The sequence below is a fragment of the Oreochromis niloticus genome, linkage group LG12 (genome assembly GCF_001858045.2).
Source record: "Oreochromis niloticus isolate F11D_XX linkage group LG12, O_niloticus_UMD_NMBU, whole genome shotgun sequence".
NCBI classification, from domain to species: domain Eukaryota; kingdom Metazoa; phylum Chordata; class Actinopteri; order Cichliformes; family Cichlidae; genus Oreochromis; species Oreochromis niloticus.
The window spans coordinates 7,996,515-8,021,604 of record NC_031977.2 but is presented as its reverse complement, the minus strand read 5'-3'; the positions used below and the strand labels follow the sequence as shown (position 1 = coordinate 8,021,604).

At 41.0% G+C, this 25,090-nt stretch overlaps 1 protein-coding gene across 13 annotated transcripts in view; it reads left to right on the top strand.

Moving 5' to 3' along the window:
* The window catches only part of arvcfb (ARVCF delta catenin family member b), a 255,585-nt gene extending 232,167 nt beyond the window's left edge, over positions 1–23,418 (top strand). For 10 of the 13 annotated variants that reach the window (XM_025896848.1, XM_025896846.1, XM_005472985.4 and 7 more), the window contains 9 exons: positions 2,176–2,303; positions 4,625–4,775; positions 5,577–5,769; positions 6,613–6,724; positions 7,073–7,160; positions 10,909–10,962; positions 13,210–13,301; positions 15,851–15,963; positions 20,510–23,418. In XM_025896848.1, the coding sequence (XP_025752633.1) occupies positions 2,176–2,303; positions 4,625–4,775; positions 5,577–5,769; positions 6,613–6,724; positions 7,073–7,160; positions 10,909–10,962; positions 13,210–13,301; positions 15,851–15,952 (920 nt within the window). In that variant the 3' untranslated portion in view covers positions 15,953–15,963; positions 20,510–23,418. The remainder of the gene's footprint in view (positions 1–2,175; positions 2,304–4,624; positions 4,776–5,576; positions 5,770–6,612; positions 6,725–7,072; positions 7,161–10,908; positions 10,963–13,209; positions 13,302–15,850; positions 15,964–20,509) is intronic. The other 3 variants (XM_005472989.4, XM_005472987.4, XM_025896849.1) reach the window with 3 other exon arrangements.
* Positions 23,419–25,090: the final 1,672 nt, after the last annotated feature.

Genomic DNA, 25,090 nt, shown 5'->3' with positions numbered 1-25,090 from the left:
GAGAAAATTCCACTAAGGCTAAAGGAATTAGTTTAAACGCTTAGTGAATTTCCCCCTCCATTTTCCTCTCCTTTGTTGAACTGTGCACGTCTTTCATTTGTAAAACTCCAATTTCATAAGTCTCTTCACTTGGGTGCCAGACCAAAACCCCAGGAATTTCAAGATGGAGGGAGTGTGGATTTGCAGATTATGTTGCAGGAAAAGAAAGAGCCATAGTATGCACAGTTTTGGAGTGCAGAAAAAGCTTCCAAAGGTTTAACGTGGCTGACATTTTGTGTAAAGAGAATCTGCTTTGGAGATGAAATGTCTGTCAACAAGACTGCCTGCTTGATAGGTTCCAGTTTGCTGAGTGTGCACCCAGTAGGCCCAGAAATATGAGGCGCGTGAAGAATGTTGCTGAGTGTCTGGTTTGTAATCCCCACCCACCCACCCCCTTTCTTGCGTTGCCCCTGAGAAAAAAAGTGATTCATGTTTTAGCACGTGATTACAACTCTGGGGGTAGTCGGCTCCTCACTCTGCTTCATTTTTGAAAGTAACTTCTGGAGCAGCACCTCCAGTAGCGATCTCCCAGTCTGGCAGTTCCTCCCACACGCCCTCTGGACGAGTGATCTCATGGGGAAGCGTCTCGGGGAAGAAAACCCCGCTTTTTGAGTGTTAACTACTATGTTGCTGTGTTTGAAATCTGGCAGTCAGAGCACTCTGGCTTCCGCTCTCTGCAAATTATGAGTGTGAGATGTGGATTTAGAAGCACAAATGTCAGTTTATGTGTTTATCTTGTACTTCTTGAGCACAAAAATGATACTCTCCTCTATTTTTTAGTCTCCTTCTACTAAAAAAAAAGTGAGTCAATAAAAAAAGGGTACATTACCATAAGATGCCTTTTTATGGGTTTTGACTGCTGATTTTATATGTGGGCCCAAGTCACATTACAAAAGGAAAGAAATCTTTTTCTACATTTCAAGGATGTACCAAGAGCCTCGTGAACCTGCGCGCATTAATCAAACGGGGTTACTGTGCATCCCAGCTCCTATAATACGGGGCTTTTCAAATCGAACCTTGGAATTACTGGCCTTAGAGCACATGGGAAGAAGTAGCGGGTTATATATCCTTTCATTCGGACCTTCAGGGATAGAAGAAGGATTTAAAATTGCATGTGCACTCCTGTTGAGGATAGGAAGGAAGCTGTGTTTCTGTAAAAGCTGATTTTAAAGCTTCAGCTAGCTTGTGATCTGGGCTGCAGAAGTCTGTTAAAGCCTCCGTGGGTAAAAGCTGTTTGCGCCCCCTGTATTGAAACACTGTTGGATTAGCTTTGTTTAGATTAGATGAGGTGGAGTGCTTCCTTTGCAGAATATAGCTGGTTCTTCAAAACTGGAAAGAAGTGTTTCGGTCAAGTCATCAAAATCTGTTGGGTGTCTTCCCTCTCTATGTGGCCTGCTCGCTCCAGTAAGGCGAGCAGATCAGTGTGTCTATTCACCCCGCTGAATCAGAAAAGTGTCAATTTGGTTCCTGTAAATCATTTGTTAGTGCAAAATAAGAAAAACCTTGGATGAATACATTTGATTTGATGCGATCCGACACCTCGGCCTCTCCCTGTGCCTGCTCTGTCTAATAGCTGATAATATAATTACATTTCCATCAGAGGGAGGCCTAATGATTGACTGTGCTGGAATGTCTTATGTGCTAGCGAGATAAACCTCCCTCTCATATACTCTGGGTTTGGTGAGGGCTGTCGGATCAATAACCTCTCCTTCTTCTGTTCTCCTCATTTATAATTCTGAAGTGTTTTCAATGGTAATGCTTTAGTATTACTAAGTGGAAATTTATTAGGCGCTGCTCCAGCTTTTCTTCATAAAGGAGTTGTAGGCTGTTTAAAACCACATAGACACAGTGGGTTTCATCTCCTAACACTGTTTTGCATAGTTTTGTCCTCAGGAACATTTTCGAAAGTTTGCAGAAAGAACTGTGGTCCAAATTTTGTGGTGTCTGTCAAGGTTGTGTGCTATCACCAGAGGTGTTGTGCATTACGGCAAACCCAAGCGTCTTTTCCTGTTTTGCTGCGCCAAAGTACATTTCTTACGGGCAGAGATAGGCTAGTTAGGCTGTGTGAAGGTGCTGAGGTCTCTTTCTGGTTACAGATTCTAACCAGTGTGTTTGTTTCTCTGTATTTCCCTGCAGGCTTTGAGCTGCTGTATCAGCCAGAGGTGGTGAGGCTCTACCTCTCTCTGCTGACGGAGAGCCAGAACTATAACACCCTAGAGGCAGCTGCTGGGGCTCTGCAAAACCTCAGCGCTGGACAGTGGACTGTGAGTACTGGGTTGGGGTGTTACCGTATCCTGTTGGCTTTTTTTCTCCCTCATTTATATTTTTACAGCTTCTGTCCTTATCTTTAACCTTGTACATGTCCTGCGATGGTAGCAAAAAGACCAAGTCTGCTCTCCCTCCCTTGGAGACAAACACTGTTCTTTTGTCGATGCTGGTGGTGTATAACGGCTGTGCCATGACTGCAGGTTTTTGTAATAATAAGATGGATCTGTTACTCCCCACTTGTCATACACAATGTCAGGCATACCATTATGACTGCTGACAGGTGAAGTGAAGAACACTGATTAACTCTTCATCATGGCGCCTGTTAGTAGGTGGGATATATCAGGGGGAAAGTGAACATTTTATCAAGTTTGACAAGGGTTAAATTGTGATGGCTAGACGACTCGGTCAGAGCATCTCGAAAACTGCAGCACTTGTCGGGTGTTCAAGGAGGGAACAGTGGGGAACCAGCAACAGGGTCATAGGCAGCCATGGGAGCCTCCACCTCGCAACTTACAGGACTTAAATGATCTGTTGCTAACATCTTGGTGCCAGACACTCTCCAAGAGTTTAGTTGAGTCCATCTCTCGATGGGTCACGGCTGGTTTGGCAGCAAAAGGCGAACCAACAGGATATTAGGCATACTGTTATGCCTGAATGGTGTGTATGGATTCTTGTGAAATCCTTGGTGTCACGTTTAAATACACAGAGTGCCATTTTTCAGCAGAGGGCAACTCTGAACCCTAACCACAACCCAAGCAAAGTAGTTGACACCCTGGGATGAGAATGTGTTGGCTGCCTTCTAAGAGCCAAAGTATGGATGTGGAAACTGATTTCTCAGACCCAGTTAAAGCTCGCTCTAGGTAGCTCATCCACAATGTATTGCTGACTGGTTGCACTTGGATCAAGAAAGATGAAAACAGCATTGTTAAGCTAATGCTAGAAATAGCGTTGTTAGTATATGGTTGTTTCTGTGATGGAGATTGAAGCTAAATTAAGTGTAGATACCTTTAGAATGGGATCCAGCAATTTAAGTAGCTCTAAATCAACAATCACTTCAACATGACAGCAGCACAAGACAGGGGTGGGTATTGATAACCATCAAGGTGGAATAATATTAGATAAGTGTTATATCTGTTATCCAGCACTCTCATCTCTGGTAGGTTTTTGCTTCTGATGATGGATTAGATGAGAAGCTGTGCAGTCAGGTCTACACATTTATTCCAGTTAGAGCATCTGTGGAGCTGCTGTCTGGCTTGCAGGCAGTAGTGAATTATCAACAGGGATGGCTGGTAGTCAGCTGCCAGTTTACGCGCAGCACCTCGGGCAAGAGCGGTCACTTATGTTTTCCAGCAGATGGGCTGTATTCAGCCCACGGCAGCATTATCGCAAAAGCTCTTCTCTTAACACCCAAGTGTCAGACTGTAAATAAATCTTTCAGTCCTCAGATTTCATCAGCAGCAAAAAGTCCTCAGAGACGTGAGGAAAATCACCTGAAATCTTGATTTATCTTTTTTTTTTTTTTTTCTTGTTCCGTTAGATCAGATTCAGCTCTGAATTTCTCATTCAATATATTTAATAATTCACATGTAGTGATTTTTAGCTAAGGTGCATATTTGGAGGTGGAAAAACTCTTTCCTGTTAGATGTTTTCCCTGGTAAGCATGATCAGAACGCCTGAGCAGGCTAACAGTAACCTGTGGAGCTGCTAACACACCAGACTGTCACATCTGGTAGCTGGACAAAGAGTGTCCTGCTCTCTCAGAGGATATCAGAGCTTCTACTTGAAATCCTCCTCATTCTTTGCTTCTGCTTAGTACCACGGGGAGTTCCCTGATTTCCAAGGCTTACTACTGCCACCTGGTGGCTCAGCTTTGACTGTCCTCTGCTTAATTACATCTCTTGGGTTATCAGCACTCCGAAGAGAAACCCTTTTATGTCAAGCTTAATGTTTCATGTTACAAAAAAATGAGAAGTAAAATCTACTGATGTTTAAATTAAGACAAATTAAATCACATGTCCATTCAGAGCCCCTCTGTGTGATGTCGTGAATTACTTATGCCTAAGGAGCAGTGATGAGCTGCCTTGTAGTTACAGAACGACTTTCTGAGTGTGCATGGCCATGCATGGGTGGAGAATATTGCAGAAGTGTCCTCGCCCTCTGTGCTGGTGTCACAGAGATCACATAGTTTCCTCTGTGGGACTTACCTTGGTGGCTCAAATGAAAGGATGTGCACTGATATTAGGGCTGATTCAAGTACTTTGTAAAATTCTAAAGAATATAAAAAGCACTCACAGCATGCCCTTCTTTTGCCCTTCAGTGGTCCAACTACATCCGAGCCACAGTGCGGAAGGAGAAAGGTCTTCCCATCCTGGTGGAGCTGCTGCGCTCTGACTCTGACAAGGTGGTCCGAGCTGTGGCCATCGCTCTGCGCAACCTGTCCATTGATCGCCGCAACAAGGATCTAATCGGTACAAACAATTAGCAAAGCCACACAGTTGTTGTTGATGTTATTTTGGATGGCTACTGCAGTAATACCAATGAAGGTTTGCTATTATTCTATGAACGATTTCAACCACATTGTTTAAAAGGCTAACAAGTCTTTTCATGAAATAATTCTAACATGCCCGCATGTTCTGACCACTAGTTGGTGGGAGTGCAGTTATGATTCTATACCAATTTGCCCCTTTTGTTGATACAGTTTCCTTATAATAAGCCAGGGACGAATTGTGTGGCTCCCTCTCTTTTGAACAGTTTAACACTTCAAAGTCCATCCAAAGCCAACTCAGACGCAGCTCCCCCCATCGCATCTCATCGTATACTTCGTTCATCTCGCTACCATAAACTGCTGGGAAAGCATTTTTACATGAAAGGATTGTAGACTTTGTTTCATAAGTCTGGAGTCACATTAGAAAGGGTGTCACTTTATTCACGGGCACATAGAAAATGTGAAGCTGCTGCGTTTGAGAGTTTGTGTATTTTCATTACTCAGATTCCTACATGTCAGTGTTACATGTGGACACTAGACTTTTTTTTTTTTTTTACAATACATTAAAATTAGCTTTACATCCACCGAAGTCTCCGAGGTCAGCTTAATGACTTATTTTTGGAAATTTGAAACAAAGCCTTAAAATTTAGAATCTTCCTAAAAAGGAAATACTGCCCAGGGAGGGAGCTGCTGGAGGTTTGTGCTCTCAGAGTGCTTTGTGTTTGACTCTTATTCTCCCTGTCACTGTCACCTGGTTAACCTTAAACACTAATTCACCATATAGGAAGTTATGCCATGCGGGACTTGGTGAGCAACCTGCCCAGCGGTCAGCAGCGACCAGCCAAGAACCTGGAGGAGGACACTGTGGTGGCCATCCTCAATACCATTCACGAGATCGTCACCGACAGCTCTGAAAACGCACGCTCACTCATCCAGGCCCAGGCCATCGAGAAACTGGTCGCCATCAATAGGACCAGGTAAGATTTTCAAAGTACAGTCGGACAAATATTGCATTGACGTTGCTCTACGACTGTTTTCCCCTTTCCTTACTGAGTCAAACTGAAGCAGCATGCTCATATCCATGAAAGCTCTGCATGAGGTGTGGCCATACTACTGAGACATAATTATAGTATGACCTTGTATGCAGTTTCATCATGAGCCTTCATATTAGTATTCATGGAGGATGAATAATGTAACGCGTCTCGTGACGGCGCGAGCTTGGCTACAGACACCACTGCCCACCTCACATTAATAAACAGGCTTTTAGAAGAGGAGGCCGTTCTCACAGTGGGTGTCTCTGTTGTACTCAGCGACTAGTAGCAAAAATTAAGATATTCAGGCTGATATTTTCAAGAGGTGTCTTATATAACCACATTGTTACTCACTGCAAATAAAGGCGTTAGAGCCGCACCACATTTTAAATGCACTTTTCAAAGGCCCGTCCTTGTGCGGTGATGTATTGATCATCCAGAGTCACTTTAACAAGCATGAATATACATAGTTCATTCACAGACCAAATAGCTAGTGTTTCCTCTCAGCCTCATGAGATTAGCTTTCTTTGAAGTGAGCCCCCTCCCTCGCACCCACATATAATTAATACTGGTGGCTCAGAGGTAGCTAATGAAAGGCAATGTGTATTCATCTGGCTGTGAATTAAAAACTAGACCCTGAAACTGCTCGGGGAACTCAAAAGTCTTTGAATGAAGAGATTGATTGCAGCGGTGCCTCGCTAGCACGCCCAGCTGTTACCGTTTTGCGATTAGGTGAGGTTACTTCTTCTACTAATTTCCTCTTTTTTGGATGGGGGGGGCCCTCTTCAGCCAATCAGCACGTGAAACGAAGGCAGCTTCCCATGTGCTGCAGACAGTGTGGAGTTATAAGGAGCTGAGGAACGCGTTGACCAAGGACGGGTGGAACAAAAGCCACTTCCAGGTATGGAACCGAAGTCGTCCTTCACAAATAATGTCAATCCAGAGTGTTGTTATTGTTCGCTCAGAAGGTTGAAACCATGTTTTGTAAACAGCTCCATTCAAATAGTTTTGAGAGTGGCTCTGTTTGCCGTTCCTGACATTGTAAAATAAATTCCGATAAATCTCCACTGACTAAAACTTGAATCAAGCTGTTGCCAATATCATGTTTACATCATCGAGACAACATAATTCATTTCTGATACTTAGCTCGTAAAATGTTATGAATCATTATGCGCTCAGTTCTTACCCCACATTAAGTTAAGTTGATCTGTATGTTACGATGTGCTTCCTGCTCCCTCTCCTCTCTCAGCCCACTGTGACGGCCACTCCTAAAGCAACCAAGAACGGCAAGCCGGGCTACGATGACACCACTCTGCCGCTGATGGAGAAGAACCAAGGTCAGTCAGTGCCTGTGTGGTAGAGTGTATGCTGCTGTTTGTGTCTGTTTCGAGGACTAAATGGGGTAGGACTAGGTGGGGGGAAAATGAAGACCACTTCAGTGACATTGTTGTGTAGCTCATTAGAAAGTAGTCCACCTATTCACCTCAAGAAGAACGAGATGAATAATGTTAGGTCTCTTGTCACATGTGTAATCCTCAAAAATCTAAGATCAAAATAAAGACAGTAGATACATCTTTTTTTAGTGTTTTATGTGTGCAGTAACTACTCCATATGGCCTCCATATGTTTTGTTTTTTTTAATTTTATGGTCCTCACACCCTTTTGCTGATTTGCTTTTCACCATTCTGTCAACCTCAAGGAGCGAATGATAAATCTCTGCCTCTTCAAGTTGTCAAGTTATGTTTTATACCCGTCCAATGGGAACAGTCTCATTAGCTGCAGTTGCAGGGCTCGCAAAATTTCAAAATCTCTGGTAGCCCTTCAGGCAGGGACTCTTCAGTTTGTGGTAGCCCAAAATAAATTTAAGTAGCCCGAATAAAAAAGAGAGCAATTTTTTGATTGATGTTTTGTTTCCTGTTTTGTTTCCGTTACAATATTATACATTAAAGTATAATATTGTAACGGAAACAAAACATTAATCAAAAAATTGTTGAAACACAAATTACAACATTGTATAAAAATTACAATCATCAACTCAAATACTTGGATCTAATTGAACAGAAATTTCTATGAACTTGTAAGAACTGTGTAGAACATGAATCAGTCTGTGTCAGGTCCTGAATTTGAAATTTCCACTGAAGTCACGGGTAAGAGGCAAGTGGAACCAAGATCGAGGACATTTTTTTAGAAGTTTGCAAAGACTGCTAAATTTTGCCAGTGGTAGTTCACTCTTTGCAACATAGTACGCTGTTCTAAACAGATTTTTCAGGTTTATTTTTAGTATGTTCTTTGCAATTGGTGTTTGTTCTGGGAAAGATATTGCAGAGTGAGCAATAATGCATTTCTTGCATTTCTCATGGGTTCTAATGGGGGTCTTTCTTAAAATTACTGGTCCCAGTAACAAAGGCGCTTGTCGACTCAGAAATCAACAACACACCCGGCAGAACATTATGTTATTTACAGGGGTGCACATAAGTGGTCTGCAGGTGCAGATAAGAAGTAGCAACGCGCGTTTGCGTACATATAACAGGCTCTGTTTTTGTCCGCTAGAGTGGGATTTTCACGGCATATTCTGCACCACATCTGTGCGTTCATCATTTGTTTGAAGCCAGCTCACCTCCTGCAACCACTTTTCCGAGAATACGCGCTTCTTTTGCGGTTCGGACTCCTTCTGACATTTCTTTGGAGGTGGAGGAACACCAAAGTAATTGCTTCTTAGACATCTTTAAGAGTTCTAAACAAATGGTAAATGGCCTGTATTTATATAGCGCCTTTATGGTCCCTAAGGACCCCAAAGTGCTTTACATATCCAGTCATTCACCCATTCACACACACATTCATACACTGTCTGTGTATGAATTTGTTGCCAAACTTGCCACACGTTTGGCAACAAAACTGCTTCCTTCCTTCCTCACTTTCCTCAGCAGCATACAATGTCTGTCCTCCTCCAGAAAATCTGGAGGCGCGCGTTGTAACTTCTTATCTGGTGCGCGTTTTTTATTTTGACAGCGAATGCGCACCTGCGGACCACTTATGTGCACCCCTGGTTATTTAGCTCGTCATATTCCAGCCACATAAATTCTTTTGTCCATGAAACCATAAAGCTGAGCTTTCTTTTCCCCTCATAGTCTGATTTGTCATAACTTTTCCGTTTTGTGGTAGGCTTTTCTTTGGCTGTCACTTCTTCACCCTGACCTGTCTTATTTGGCTCAGCAGAACTAAAATACCTGCATAAATCCTGCTGCTTTTACACACGCACTCACATAACGGTCAGCGATTCTCTGCGCGATCAACCTCTCACATGTTTAAGCTTGCTGTGGGAGATTTCACTTGTCAGGTTTGAATAGTAAGCTAATGAGTGATAAGACGATGTCAGAGGAATTGGTGCGCAATTAATCGTCACTCACCAATCAGTGCTGCCGCTCTCTATACACAGTTCGTGCGATCGCAAAGTGAAAGCAAAAAACAAAGCAAATTCAAACGCGATTTCAATATGTCACATAGTGACAGTGGCTCACCGATACCAATGACATAATTACTCAGCTACATGTCCGAAAGAATGCAAAAGCAATGACATATATTTTTCCTTCCTATGATAGCCCGACGGGCAGGGCTGAGATAGATTTTGGTAGCCCGACTGGAAAATTTGCTAGCCCCGGGACGTCGGGCTAGTGATTTTGCGAGCCCTGAGTTGTTTTAATTTGCTCCCCATTGTATGGGATGAATTACCCGTCCAGTGGGAACAAGCCATCATACTGATGATAGAAGGTGGCCCCCCCATTTTAAAGAACTCCAAAATTAAAAGTGAACGCACTGTCATGCTGACCATGAAGTCCCAGGCCTTAACAGCTAATGGCTTACTAGATACCCATACAGGGAATACTAATTAGGATGCTTTGGCATGGTTATATTTAGTGCAAATCTCCAGGCTGCTTTGTAACCCATCTCCTTTTCAAAAAAATGTGCATCTTCACACTAAGCTGGTTCATGTGAAGACCTTAATATTTTAAAATACACTAAAGTTGATCAGTTCAATTAAAAAAAGAAGAGAAAAAAAAGCAATAATTACAAACATCAGCTGGATAGTGTAGATCCTGTCATATGTTGTGGACTATATTTTGCCAAGGATGAATACATGTGTGCTGTCATTTTTGGTAGCAGGAGTCCCACGTTTACTACACTGAAGGAAAATATTATCCAGGTAACTTCTTAATAAAATGGTTTCTTTTCGGGGGGTTTCACTGGATTTGATGACAGTATTAAAATAGAACATTGTCACTATTTAAGAAGTCTGCATACCCAAATTACAGCACAACATGTTTATTGGTGGACATTAACATAGAGTAACCCTACCCCTGCAGTCCTCAAAGCAGGTTCAAACCAAGTGCTAATGATTACTGGAGCAAGCATTTGACTCAGTGTGTGTTTACTTGTTGGGGACATGTATGCTTTTTTCCCCACCTCATGGCTATATTGAAGCACAGTGTTTGCACATTGCTACTACTTTCATCCTCCTCATGGTGACGCTTTGGTGTGAAATGTCACAGTAATGCTTTTTTCATAGGGGTTAAAAAATAAAGCACATAAAATGTTAACTACAAAAAGCATACTGCTGCTGTTAACAAAAACCTTGGTCCAAAAAAACATTAATAAAGAATTTTAAAAAGTTAAGAGCTGGATTTATAGAGACTGAGTTTTTGACTGGCGTAATGGTGTCAGGGATAAAGAAAATGTCCTCAACTTTAAGCCAGCGTGTGTTGCTGCATCTGCAAGGAGCTGGGATAGAGGTTTTCTATAACAGCAGCAGTTTATATAAGGGGGTGGGAAGGGGACTTGTGAAGTACGTTGGCCCAACAACAAACATCTCACTGACAGAGGAGTCAGCAGCATAGCAGCAGTTTTTTTTCTTTATTTTTGCATCCATACATTCATATGAATCGTGGCACTCATGTCTGCCCACTCTCAGTTTGCATTATTCAATCACTGGCCGAGAACCATCGCCCTGAAAAGCAGCATCAGCATTGGCTCAGTGACTCAGTTTGTGTGTGTGCTGCTTTTGTACAAATGGCCTATGAATGCTTTTCAGGCACCAGGAAATGTGGCAGTGGTGATATGATACCTATGGATGAGCTGGGCCCAGGTAAGAGCCAGACTGCATGATAGTCCTTAGCCAAAGAAGAGCTAGTTCTCCTGTGATCTCGCTCCAGAGTCCAATCCTCTGATTTGACGTCAAAGATATTTTTTTTAATCTGAAAATTCGCCCACTAAATCTCTCAACTTTGTATGATTGCTTTGGACCGAGCTTCAGACATGATGCTTTTTGATGCTGTATGCACGACCCCTCTCTTGACAAGATGTTTGTACAAAGCTGGGCCTGTATCACAAGCTCAACACCAAAGGATTTGGGTTGTTCTCTTACTACTTAATGAATGTACTTTTAGAATATCACAGGATAGATTCTCCACTGTGCTTCCTTTAAAGAGGAGATTCATTTTGGTTTTAAAGATGTCATTTGCAACTTTGACTATTTTGTAGCTTTCTCCGGTATTCATTTGTGATCGCTGACGGTCAGAGAATAAGATTATTTACTACAAATAGTAGGGTTGCATCAGGACGGGCATCCAGCATAAAATCTGTCCCATATCAAACATGCTCATCCATCCGCTGTGGGGACCCCTTGGGAAATAAGAGAGCAGCTGAAAGTACCTTCGACTCCGTGTTATTGGATGCTGGTGTTCCTTATAAAGCAACTCACAAACCGACAGAGGAGTTGTGCAGATATTTAAATCAGGACTACATATTCTCTTACCTCAAAGTAGAAATTGAGATTATTTATGATGGTTTCTGTGCTGACTTTCAATCAGGAGGAGTGCTTCTCCTGATTGAAGAAGGTAGAACTCTGAACCCTGAGCACATCAGGGTGACACCCCCCGAAAAATCTAAATAAATTACACAAAACATTTTTAAGCAATAAACTGAAAAAAAATGCTGTGTGTAGTAAAAATGATGCTAATTAAAACTCAAATGCACATTATTACCTCGTCGCAAGCACTTACTGAACTGATGGGTGAGTCATGATAACTGTACAGCAGCGGTCCCCAACCCCCAGGCAACGGTCCGTGAGTTGTTTGGTACCAGGCTGCAAGAGTTGAGGTTGAGGCTCGGGTGTGAAATTTATGGTTTTCAGGGTTTTTGTCGGCTTTTATTGTTATTTTTTTTAAATTATTTTTAGCGTTAGCTCGGTTTCCCTTGGTCTTTTCCCGTGCGTTATGAATAAATCTCTTTCTTTTGGTACCAGTACTGGTTTTATTTTGTTGTATTTATCCGCAACACCTTAAAGGCCGGTCCGTGAAAATATTGTCAGACATAAACCGGTCCGTGGTGCAAAAAAAGGTTGGGGACCGCTGCTGTACAGTAAACATCGAAACCCATAAAACAAAAGTAAACACAAGTTTGAACTATTTTTTACTTCATGGAGGAGAATGCAAGTTTAAGGCATTTCCACACTGGCGTCCCTTTTGAGACCCCAAGGCCATGCCATCTTTTATGTACAGCCTTTAGTCCAAAGAAGATAAAAGTGGTGATCTGCTGAATATTTTTGTTAGTGTACTTATTATATTGCATATAGTAGATTTAGTTAGATGATTTATGTGACTAAGCTAAATGCACTTTAAAAACCGCATTCCCCCTAGAAGTGACATCCTCTACTCTGAGACTTGATAAATGAAATGCCCCGGGCTACAGAATGCATAAAACACATTTTCAGGCCTGTTCTAAGGACAGGGTTAATATCTCACTTGCAAATAATTGATGTATTTTGTTTGAGACGCACTGAGGGTAAGTAACACGGGTACTGGCAGGTTTATAGGAGCAGAAACTGCTTTCACACATGCACTGCAGCTCTGACCTTTTCTAGGACTTTCCCAGCAGAGGTGCACGTGAGAATGCAAATGTCTGACAGAGTCACATCAAACATTAGCTAGCTCCCTAGCACTAGTCTGTGTGATGTCGGGTTGCAGTCGTGTGCACATAGTGCTGTTAATATTCCAGTGCATTCACCTCCAGCAGGTGGGCGTCATGTGTCCTGTCTTCTACATGTCGCTCCACTACCCCCCCTCACCTAAATCACATGGAGTGCTTTTTTTTTTTAAGCGTGTCTTACACGTGAGAAAGGACTGCTGTGGAACTGAAATTATCCAAAGTTCGTGTGTGAAATAGGCTTGAGAATTTGGAGGCACGTGTATTCTCCTCTTCTTTCCTAACACTCACAAAAGCTTTCTGTCTGCCTCTTCACACAGTTTAAAATAACTTTCTAAACTATTTGTCTGTTCAATGATAATCAGGGAAACAGAGGAATTAGCTGACAATTGTTCTCTGACCTCATTAGATGGTTACTCTACCATTGACCAGAGGGACAAAGACTGCAAATACAAGACCGGCGACGGCTCGGTGGACCTGACAGAACGGGAACCATTAAAGGTATGGACAGAGCTCTTCTGATCTCCTGGGGGAGCAGGGAATAGACAAGGAGATAATGATGCCTCATTGAAATATCATCACGTCCTCTTCGTCTCTCTCTCTCTTCCTGTTTTCAATGGTGGTCCTCATTAGAGGCTGTTAATCCTATCGATTCTTTAAAGAGGCTGGAAGTCGTCGTTCTCTGCTAATAGTGCCACCGCAGCTGAGCGCTGTGGACAGCCTCAGATCTGTGAGCTAGCAGTTAATTGAGTGTAAGCATTTGGAGTCTGTAAAGTAATTAATCTGAGACTGATTAAAAGAACCGCCAACAAGTGCTCCTTGTGGAGACAACCCTTGCCTTGGCGATGAACAGACCGCCGTGTTATCGAATGGTCGTCTGCTGATTATACACACACATCACACAACAGCGTGTTAAGCTGATCGGCAATCCAGCCTCAAAGCAGAGTCGCGGGCTAGTGGCCTCAGAGGATGGCATTTATGCATCAGATGATTTTCAAGTACTTTACGCTGTTTATCTTTCATCTTCGTTAACACAATATGGATGGGATTGGCCCTTGAGGCTCAAAAATGAATGATTCAGCTTAGATGTTTGGTGTATTTTCACATATTTGTTTCTCCAAAACTAACACGTGATTATATTTTGGTGTTAAAGTGACTTAAATTTACCTTTCAGATTAAAATATGTAGTTTTGTTGTTTTTTAAGCCCAACTATATATTAGCTTGATATTTGCGTGAAGTGGGTAACAGTAGCATAGTTTAGGGTGCATAAAATTACAATGTAGCCATTTTTAATTCATGTGCACTTAGCTGCTCCTCATTTTCTCTTCGCTGTTTAAAATTGTAGCTGTTCATATTCAACATAGCCAAACATTCAGATAATGAGCGCAGTGTACGTGTAAGTAATCCCCGTGAGCCAAAGTTTCTGGCTTCACAGCGCTGTGCTTCATTTCAGACAGCTTCTTCTACTCTTTGCTCTCTATAATGTCACAGTGGGATGATGTCCTTCTGACAGTCATCTCAACACATCGCTCAGGATGTGAGCACAGAAGCAACGCCACCTACAGTTTGTTTGCAACGGGCAGCCAATCAGAAGGAGGTTAAAGGGCACCTAGGTCCGTTGTGAGATCATAAACTTTATTTTTACAGTGCTGGTATTTTAAGCAGTACTACAAACATGGCAGTGTAAGATCAGCCTCACACTTGGGGACCTGACTCAGTTATGCCAGTTCCAAACACCTGCCTGTTTGTTAGCATTAGCTATCATAAACTACCTGTAAGCTATTGTAAGGCAAGTCTGTCGGATTGAGCGCGGACGCATGTTCTTTCTTACAGAGTAAACTTTTTATGTTATTATTTTTTGTTTTTCTTTGTTATTTATTTGTTATATAGGTTTAAAGTTGGGCCTTGCATTCTGTGTTATCTTATCTGAGGACTAAAGTGTTTCTTAAAATTTATGTTCATATTCAGGATGTCACTGCAGTGACTGCGATGGGGAAAAGCAGTGTTTCTCTGCTCTCTGTGGCTGAAGTTTTCAAATTATCCCACCTCCTATTCTCGGATGTGTTCAGTGTAGCACGTATAACCACACCCTACATCAGTATGTCAAGCTGTCTGAAAGTTTTCTGTCAGTTTTAAGTTATTTTGTGGGCTCTTAGATCTATATCGATATTTGGTCACTTAATATATTGGCCAATATTTACAGACACACAAAATGTAAACAGATTTCTATATCATTTCTTAAATGTAGTTGTTTTCGAGTCCTTAAGATAATGATAATGCAGTTAAAAAATACTCTTGTTTTGGGCGTTCCAGCAGGAAAGTTGTGCCGGGCTCCAGGCTCTATTATCACCGCTGATTTAAACTGATTTTTCCCCCACACTGACATTATTTAAATGGGTTAAAACCAAAGTTTTAAGAATATTGGTGTCAAGTGCTGACTAACTACACCATTATTGCTAGTAGTGGTGGACATACTGTGGGCAAATAATAGGACCGATCACAGTTTGGGTTTCAGGCTTTTCAGCTGAGTGAAGGAAGTAAAGCTAAACTTCTCATTCATTCAGAAGGCAGAATAACAACAATAAGTATAGCAGCTTCTGAAGTATATTCCAGTGACAACTATATTTAGGCTAACTAGAGCTAAAGATATAGTGTCACATCTTAAAAGCGCAAACACTTTACTCAGCTCAGAAGGCAGCAGTAATCACAGCAAACAGTTGTGTTTGTCTTCAGAGTGTACAGGCCTGCTAGCATCGCTCCAAAGCTGTCTTTTAAGTCTGCTGCCTGTACTTCCCAGAGGTGTTCAGCCCGCTTTGAATGCAACTTGGCTACCAAAACGCGCTCTCTTCCCTCTTTCTTTTGCATGTTCTGGTTCGCTGTTTTGTAATCAACCCGAGTTCTTTCCGAGCTTTCCTGAAGGCAGGGAACTAACACTGGCTTCTCTGATCTTGGATGCATGTGTATTTAAGCAGGAGTGTACATGTGAAATGTATTGACCTCTTTATGTTTGACTGTGTTTTGTTTTTAACCCGTGCTCCTTTGGCTACAGAATGACACAAATAGGAAACACTATATCAGGAGTAACAGGCCTGCAGTCAGTCTGGTGGACGCTTGTGATGTTAAGCCCCAGCCTGTTGACTCCTGGGTCTAAATGCATGCATGGTAGGTCTGAAAATTGAAATCACAAACAGGAGAAACTCCTCGCACCTTTCATGTTGCATCCTTTTCATCCTCCTTTTGCTCCTCATTTCTGCCTGTTTTCCTCTCACCCTCACACTTTGTCATGTAGACTTGCTGTCACCCTGCACCCAGACCAGTCAGGTGGAGAAATCACCTCTTTCTTTGCATAGAAATGACATTGTAAACAACTTTTGAGGATTTGTGTTTTGTGTAGAATTTCTGCTTCACATGTGCAGTGCAAGAAACCAAATGGTCAATATTTAAACCTCCAAAAAAAACTTGTACTCTCTGTATCACATAGAAAGAAGGGTGGCACTGGTCCTCTGTTCACAATTCAGCACCACCCGTTAGAGCAGGGCGATATGACCAAAAATAATTATCACGATATACATTTGAAAATTTGTGATAACGATATAACTGACGTGAGACAAAATACTTTACAACTCCACAACTTTATTAGTGCAAAAAGAAACCCATCAGTGTATTTTCACTTAAACAAGCAGCTGTTTTTTTATGTGCATTAAAGTTATATAAAAATGTAACAGTGCAAATTCCTTGCGGACAGTTTAACCAAAAGGCATTTCCAGTGGAAATTGGCCAACATATCCTCAGCATAACCATGTAGAATATCCACAAAACTTAAAGAGGTTATACACACACAATACGGTAATATTATGTTGAAGCACAGTACGTATCACTCCGCGAGGCTCCTGCCTACGATAGCCGTAATGCTCCGACAATCCATCAAGCGGTGCGGCTTCGTAGCTTAGCAAAGTCGTACTAAAACATTTGACAGATTTTCGAGCGCCGTGTGCCACATAAAATCGTTTCGAGGTCAGTAAACACAACCAGAATTCATACATAAGGCACACGGGATTATAAGGGACAAAATCAAAGGATTGATTTTAAGTGTGCCGTATTTTCCAAACAACCCGGTAATAACGACGGCCCGCTAGCATGCTCTACCAAAAATAGTGCTTTGTTGTGTATCTGACGGACGAAAGCTAAACCAGTTCCACACCACTGAAGTTGCAGCATTTTTACAAACCAATTCTGGTTCATCCGTTTCATTTAACGATCCACTTTCGCTCTTCTCATTCTGCGTCGCCGCCATGTGCGTATGTAAACATAGGCACTGGCGCATGCGCGTTTTACCCATATTCTATCGCGATATTTCATTTTCCTATCGTTGCCCAAAATTACACCGGTATTACCGTGAACGGTATGGTATAGCCCAGCCCTACCACCCGTCTCATTCAAATGTAGACCTATCCTCACTCATTGCTTCCCCCTGACAGTCTTTGCTGAAATTGGCAGCAAATGATGAAGGGGAATCATTCTTCTGCACTCTAGAGAGATCCTCCAGGGACTCTGTTATGCCTTAATGAAAAGCAGCAAGGAAAAGGAAAAAGATATATGCGCGCACACACACACATACTATGTCTGCAGTTGTCGTACACCACATATCTCGGGTCAAAGCGAGACGATTTCAGATAAAGAACTCATGCAAGTTGATAAGCTGATGGCAGAAACCAGTGTGTATAATATGCAGGAACCCACACAAGTTTGCACTCCCATATATTGTGTTTGGAGATGATGATTTGTAGATGATTTTAATGTTTTGTATTTAAATTTCTGGTATGAGTGATTTCAAATAGGCTTATGTAACTTAGATTATCATATTATGTGTAAGTTACAGAAAGAAACTTTTCTGCGGTTGAGAGAGAATCAAACACATCTCTACTACTGTTTGTTGAAATGCTGTTTTTCACCATTAGAGATAAACGTTTTATCAGAAGCCTCTCTAAACAGTCACGTAGCGTACACTAGTAGCATCCTTAAACATGGATAGACCGGTAGGTGTCACACTGTAACACAACCAATACCCAGTTTTTGTTTTGTTTTGTGTTTTTGTCAGTGTGCTGCCAAAAGTGCTCTGCTGGTGTCGTCACTGTCACAGAACGCAAAACTGAAATCCAACAACCGGAAAGGCACAAAAAAATAACACTTTCACAAAAAACAGTCCCAGACACCACTTAAAGTCTTCTGCTTAGAGTTTGTGTGATCGCACCAGCTGCCACCCAGCCTGTCTCCTAAAGCAGATGTTACTTGGTTGTTCGTTTTCCTTGTAAAGCAAAATAGAGGAGGACACAAATGTCAGGAAATGACACTCTAGGCATACCCAGTTCATTAAATGTGCTGGGTAGGAGAAGCAGTTCCTCATCCAAGGAATCATATGGAACAACTTGGGTGTTTTCTGTACATTTACTAGTTACAGTACATTAGCAACAGTTTTCTTTAGAGTGTGATTGACCATTGAAGCTGATCTGGGTGAGCTTCAGTAACTGCCTCACTGCTGTCGTCCTCTCCTCTGCCAGAATCCTCATGTCAGACCTCACTGCCTTTTTCGTTGACAGCATTTTATCTCAGTCATGTTCATCAGTGGCCATTCAGTTCTTTCATCTCCATCCACTGTACTATCGTAGGAAATACTTCAAAGGCTAGATCTTAGATAGAATGGTATGGTTTGTGGTATTTGTTGTAATTTCCAGCTACAGGTAATGATAAGGATGAATCATCAGGTGAGTCGTTTTCACTTCACTTAGCGCACGCAGGATTTCACACAGCACATTAAGCATCTGTTTTGCTGTCTCTCGCCTCCATTCTCCATCTGGATTGACATGATTGACGCATTGAGAGTGACACGATTTTTCAAGTGCTGTGATAATGCCATATGATTGCTGACAAGAAAGAGATTCAAACCAGCATTCACAACTTTTAATAGTAACATGCTGTTTCAACGCTGAGAAAATCTGTTTTGGTGTGATATTTTTAAGGAAATAGCTGGTGATATTTTTTTTTCTTGTTGTTCCACTGATTTCCCTGCACAGTACACTAGCAGCTGAGATAGATGCATGCACAAATTTGCTATTTACTGCTATGTGTTATATAAGACACACAGAAGACAATGTCATGTCCTCTAAATACTTAAATACTAGGAGATAAAAGTATGCCACAGGATTAGGGACGCTCCTGGCGACTAATTTCTTAGTCGACTAACCTTGGAAAATTAGACTAGCCAACTAGTCTAAAACTAAGAAACACTCAAATATTAACTTAAATTTGAGAACCATTTAGTGGAAAATATCAAAAACTAATAACAAAGCCATTTTAAACCATTACTCACATTCTACAATAATGAATCATGCTGCTTAACTGTGCAGCACCTAACATCCTGCATTATCAACATTGCATGTTTTTCTCTAGACAGACAGTGAAGAAGAAAAAACACTTAAACCGATGTTAAATGTGGTGTGAAAGGAGTAGCAACTCTACTCTGAACTCCTCACCCTATTGTAAGGGAGAGCCAATCCATCTTTCGGAGCAAGCGATCAATAGTGTTAACAAAGAGATGAGGCCTGGATTAACAGATTTATCGTGTTTCTCAACAGCAGTGTGCCATCTGGTGGCAGATGGCCGCTTAACATTTGGTACACAATAATTTACGGCATTGGCCTCAATTAAAATTTTAACAATTACATTAAATTACTAGTAAGTCTGGTACAGACTAGTAACAACAGCGACAATTAGGCAGCTACAGGACTAGCCTAGTTGAGTAATTGCGCACATCCCTACACAGGATACAGAACCAAGTAGTGAAATGCTAACATATGGTCCCTAAAAACATTAATATTTTCTGGGTTACAAGGTAATTTAGGCACCATATGTCTAGTTTGCTGTAATAAAGTTATTGTTAGCGATGTGTTAGCAAGCTAGTTAGCTAAAGAATTTGTAAAACTAATAACTTAGCTCATATGTTTTTTTTCATAGTAATAAGAGCTGAATGCTGTCAAAATACAGTAGCTTATCTGGCATACAAATATAGTGGCCTAACACTAACATTTGGATATGTGACTTAAATAGCAAAACTCATGCTAAAAACACTGTTTATGACACAGTGTTTCGTTCCTAATTGCAATTCACACTCACTAAGTGAACTAAGGAGAAGCTGGGGTTAAAGCTGTAATGATTTTATTTGGGTACTTGGAAGCAAAACTAGAAACTGAAAGAAAAACTGATATTGGCTGTCAAGTTTAAAATTCTCCATTTGCCTCTGGTTTGAATTCACAAACTCGCACAAAATCTGTCTAGCGGCTGGATTGTGCCTGGAGTATATGGACTTCAGTAGCTTTCACTTATGAGTGGAAAGTATTTTGTAAGAGCAGAAATACTGAACCAAAAAGCTAGAAAACCAAAAAATTGAGCAGGGAATTATTTTAAATGAAAAAAAAAGACAACATTTTAGTTTTTGTCTTTTAATGGGCTCTACAGACAAGAGTGGGAATATAAAATGTTGCCAGCCATTTCCTTTAAATAATTTAAAATTGAAGTATTCAGATTTCTATCACTGATAATGGTTTTTTTGTTTTTTTGTTTTTTGGGGGTGGGAGGGGTGGGGTATTTTGTACTGAAGCTCATCATTTACTGTTGTTTTAAACTGATTGTCTCTCTTGTCCATCTGCTTCAGGCTTAAAATAGCAACTGTGTGACGCCAAGCTAGAAGAGGATCTCCCATATCACCACTGCCATTTCACATGGAACTCATCTTGGAGTTGGACTTTGTACAGAAAAAGGGGATTTCACAAAAAAATAACGATCACAACGGCAACTACCCAGCAGCAGCCAGCATTCAGTCATGCTTTTCAAAGAAAATTTAAAAAAGAAAAGAAAAAGAGACTACTCCTACTACTTTGTCATATCAACATTCCCACTGGACATCATGTGAATTTTACAGTTCTGACTCTTGCTGAGCGCAACCAGTGACAAAAAACAGAGCGAGGCCGATGCCGGCGAAACAATGGATATGTGATGGGGAAAGTGAAGTAAGCAAAGAAAGGAGAAATGGGATGTGTGTTGGAGAGAAACCTGATGGAGGAATAAAATATTCTTTTATTTTAGCCTGCATCAAATTTTGTAGGTTGTGGAGAGTATCAGACTCTGGTATTTTGATGTGATGGGTTGGAACAGATGTGTTTGAAGGTCACCGAATGTTCATTTGATGGGATGGAAAAGGAAAGAAAGCGAGCCTGAGAAGAACTGTAGCATAGTGGCAAAACGTGTACTCCCAGCAGAACCCACCATGAACTTAAAATCCATTTGGGTTCACTGTGTTTTTGAAGAAAAAAAAGTTATATAAAGTTATTTCAAAGCCTTGCTTTGATATCAAATGTGTCAAACTGGTGATTGATTTCCATTTTTATAAAGTCTGAGGAGTTTGCAAGTTCTAGTCTGGAGGAAGGCAAGTGACATAGTGAGTACATGGGATGATGTTTCTGTTTGCACTGCATCACAAAAGTAAGAGAAAATGGAAACAAAAGCAACAAAGACTTCTGTTTAACTGTGGTCGACACAAATGAGCCAGGCGGTGTGCCGACGTTTCTTCACAGAGCCGTGATTACGTGTGTAACCACCAGGTTTGCGTAGTGATGCAGTTTCATGGTTTCCCAGCTGGTTGCTGTATGTCAATGATGTGTATTAAAGAGGATATAAGAGATTTTGTTTATAAATGATTTGTGCTTTTGAAAAGACAGGCATAAGTTCTTTTTTGTTGGAAAGATAGATCCAAAAAGGATTTGGGTTTTTTTTTTTTTTGTTGGGTTTTATATAAATGTATATTAGGCTCAAAAGGAACAAAAAAAAAGGAAAGAAAAACGAAGAAGAAAATGACATTTACTGACTTCTTAGTTGTATATTAATATCACATTGTTTGGAAAGCACATCTCATTTGATAGAAGTTCATCATGTTTGTAAGCAAGAAATAACCACGTAACTTAAATGTGTGTCAGTTATCGTTACACAGCCGATCACCTATTTATATTTTGTGTTTAAAAAAAAAATGTTACAGGAAAAACAACATTTATCTGCAGTTTTCTTTATGAAAGCGATGCATCTGTGTTTGACTTCATCTCTCTGGAGGGGTCAGAGGTCACACAGCTTGACAAGAGGTGGCAGTGTTAATGAAAGTCGCGTTTCTTTCCCCCAAGCAAGTACCATCAACTCTCCGACACCAGTGCATCTTAAAGAGAAATATTCAGTCGTGAGCATGAAGAAAAATCTGTACAGATGTTTATATTCTATTCTATCCAAGTGCCAGGTTTTGTTTTGTTTTTTTTAAATTTTGTCTTTTTTTTTTTTTTGGTGATGTCATTCGGATATTAACTAAGTCCTTCATGTGCAGGAAGAGTGTGCAGGTGGATGATTAGGTGGGGTTAGAGGCAAAACAACAACAAAAGAAGGTTGCATCCCACTGTACAAATTCAAACATCAAGTTTGACCATATAGTATATATTTTTACAGCGTTACAGGGTGGGCAGCTGAGATGCAAGAAAAGGGCCGTGGAAGAGAATCCAATCGGAGGTTGTATCACTCATGGGTCATCAAGGCGAATGGCATGTGCCTGCGTTAAAGTCTGATTTTTCTTTGTGACGTATGTGACTCTATGAAGCTTGCATATTTTACACAGTGTTTACAAAGATGTACGTTGTGGTAAAAATCAATGAACTACAAAACAAACAACTTATTGTATAAATTTTATTTTCACAAGTTAAAAAAGAAAACATTATAATACCCAGCATCCCTTTCGTGTGTGTGTGTCCTCAGACGTGTGTGCTGTCATTAGACCCACATGACTGTCTGTTCCTAACTGCACTACGCAGTACCACAACCAAAGGATCTGGAGTTGTATTTACACAAATTTAAAAAAAAAACAGGGGGTTTTGGTTTTGTGGATGTGCTGCCCTTATGTACATTTACAAAAAAAACATGAACATGGACACACACACACACATTAAATCAAACAGGCCTACCTGTGTAGATATATCTGAATCAAGACCGTCAAAATAAAGTAACTGTACTACTCAGTAGCAGATGTGTTTGTACCTATCATGTGCCTTAACCTTTTCCATGGTAGATAAAGATAAGTGTTTTATATAAACTCTATTCCTCCCCTTCAGCTGTCATCTCTCCATTCCCTCTGTTCACCTTCTCCTCCCCCCTGTCAGCCCCTCTTCTCATTTTTCCCTCGACTCCACTCACCACTTCATGGATCCTGCATCATCACCACCACCACACCCAGCCCGACCCTCACCCACTCCCAGCCCCTGAGTAGTTTAGACTGTTGGTGGCTTTCTGCCCTCTATTACGTTGTATTATAAACTTTTAAAAAGATAGACTCGTTGGAAGAATTGGTTTGATTTCCTAGAGGAGTACAGTTGTTAATGCTTTCGTAGCGAGCAGAGGCGATGCCACAGTGACAGAATGTATGTTAATTTTACTAATACCCAGAGGCAATTATTACGCTTGTTAAACATAACGGAAAAATACTGGTTTGTAGAATATAAATTTGGTGTGTTTTCAATAAATCATGCCTGGAAAGAACGCTTTGCTCTGCTCCGAGTCTTGTTTTATATCATGTGTGATGAATCCACCCAGGTTATTCACTCACATGGGAATTTCATTTGATGCTCACAGGGAACATTTTACTGTGGAACTACCTTTCAACCAAAGAAATATTTTCAATGACAATTACTGAGTGGATTATTGATACCAAGTGGGATAGCAGAACTCTGAAATGTATTCCATCACGGTAGTGAAATCACCTTCCTGATGAAATGTTTTCTGTTACACCAGGAATGTTAACATTAACTTAAAATTTACTTCAACACAATAATAATTTAAAACATGGGGAGAGTCCGGTGAGTGTACATGAGGAACGTGCTCAGAAATCAGGACTCATCTGACCAACTGTCCAATTCTGATGAGCCTGTGTGAACTGTAGCTTCAGTTTCCTGTTCTTAGCTGACTGGTGTCTTCTGATTCAAGGTTCTGCATGTCATAGTGTAGAGATGCTCTTCTGCACACGTTGGTTGTTACAGAGTTGCTGTTCCTTTCTTATCAGCTTAAAGTAGTCGGATTACTCTCCTCTGACCTTTATGACTTCTATCATCAACGATGCATTTTCACCCAGAGAACTGCCGCTCACTGGACATTTTCTGTAAGCTCTATAAGGCCAAGCATCTAAAATGCATTCAGCCTGGCCATGTGGAGGCTCAGAAGCAGGGCCATATCCAGGGTTTTTGAAATGCGGTGGACGGACCCATGGGAAATAAATTTGTATCAAAAATAAGAACCAAACAAAAGCAGTTGAACATTGAGTTATAAAGTTATTAATGTGCACAGACCTCCAGCCTCCAGCAGCCCTTTAACAGTATGGGACCCCAGTGAAGCACAAGCCAGATAATGGCGCTATAATAAGACATAGTCTGGTTACAACGGTAAACATATTTACCTGTACTGAGTAGGAAAATAGTGTCTCACACATTGTTTGTCCTTTACGGAATGGTAGGCAGTGGAACAAACCACTGTGAGGTACATGAGGGAGAGTCCCTCTTTTAAAACTTACAAAATTAATGTTTTCCATTTGTAACTGAACCAAGAGCTTTAACTGTTCAAGAGACAAAGATGCTGTTATCTCCCAGTGTTTTAAATCTGCACCCAAAGAAAACAGCAATCTAAGCAAGAGGGTCTTTATTCTGAATGAAATCAAGCTTTCAAGTCAAAGGAGGCTCTTTTGGGATTTTAAGATATTGTGTGAATTCAGAACAAGAAGGCCATTTTTAAAATTACAATCTCACTATTTTACTAATTCAGAAAAACAGGACTTTTTTTTTGGTCAGGTACACATACACATATTAACCTTTGGCAAAGGAATTTGAGCATATGTACCCTTCACACAGGATGTTTTGCAGCTCATTGGGCACATGTGGAACAAATAACATTAACTGATTCAGTCCTCTCAATAGGCTGTGTCACTACACAGGATGTACCACAACCAGGATCCTAGATCTAGTAGCCATCATTAGTGTCATTAATTATGCATGCTTTCATGCGGTGTTAAGACATGCTTATGCTGTGAACAGTAATTCACACGACAAGTTACAACAATTGGTAATGGTTTATAAATTAGTGCTCAGAAAAAACACACTGTATTTTTAACCCTGTACTTTTGTTTTTAGAGCAGGATGTAGCACCTTCACTGCAGCATGTAAGA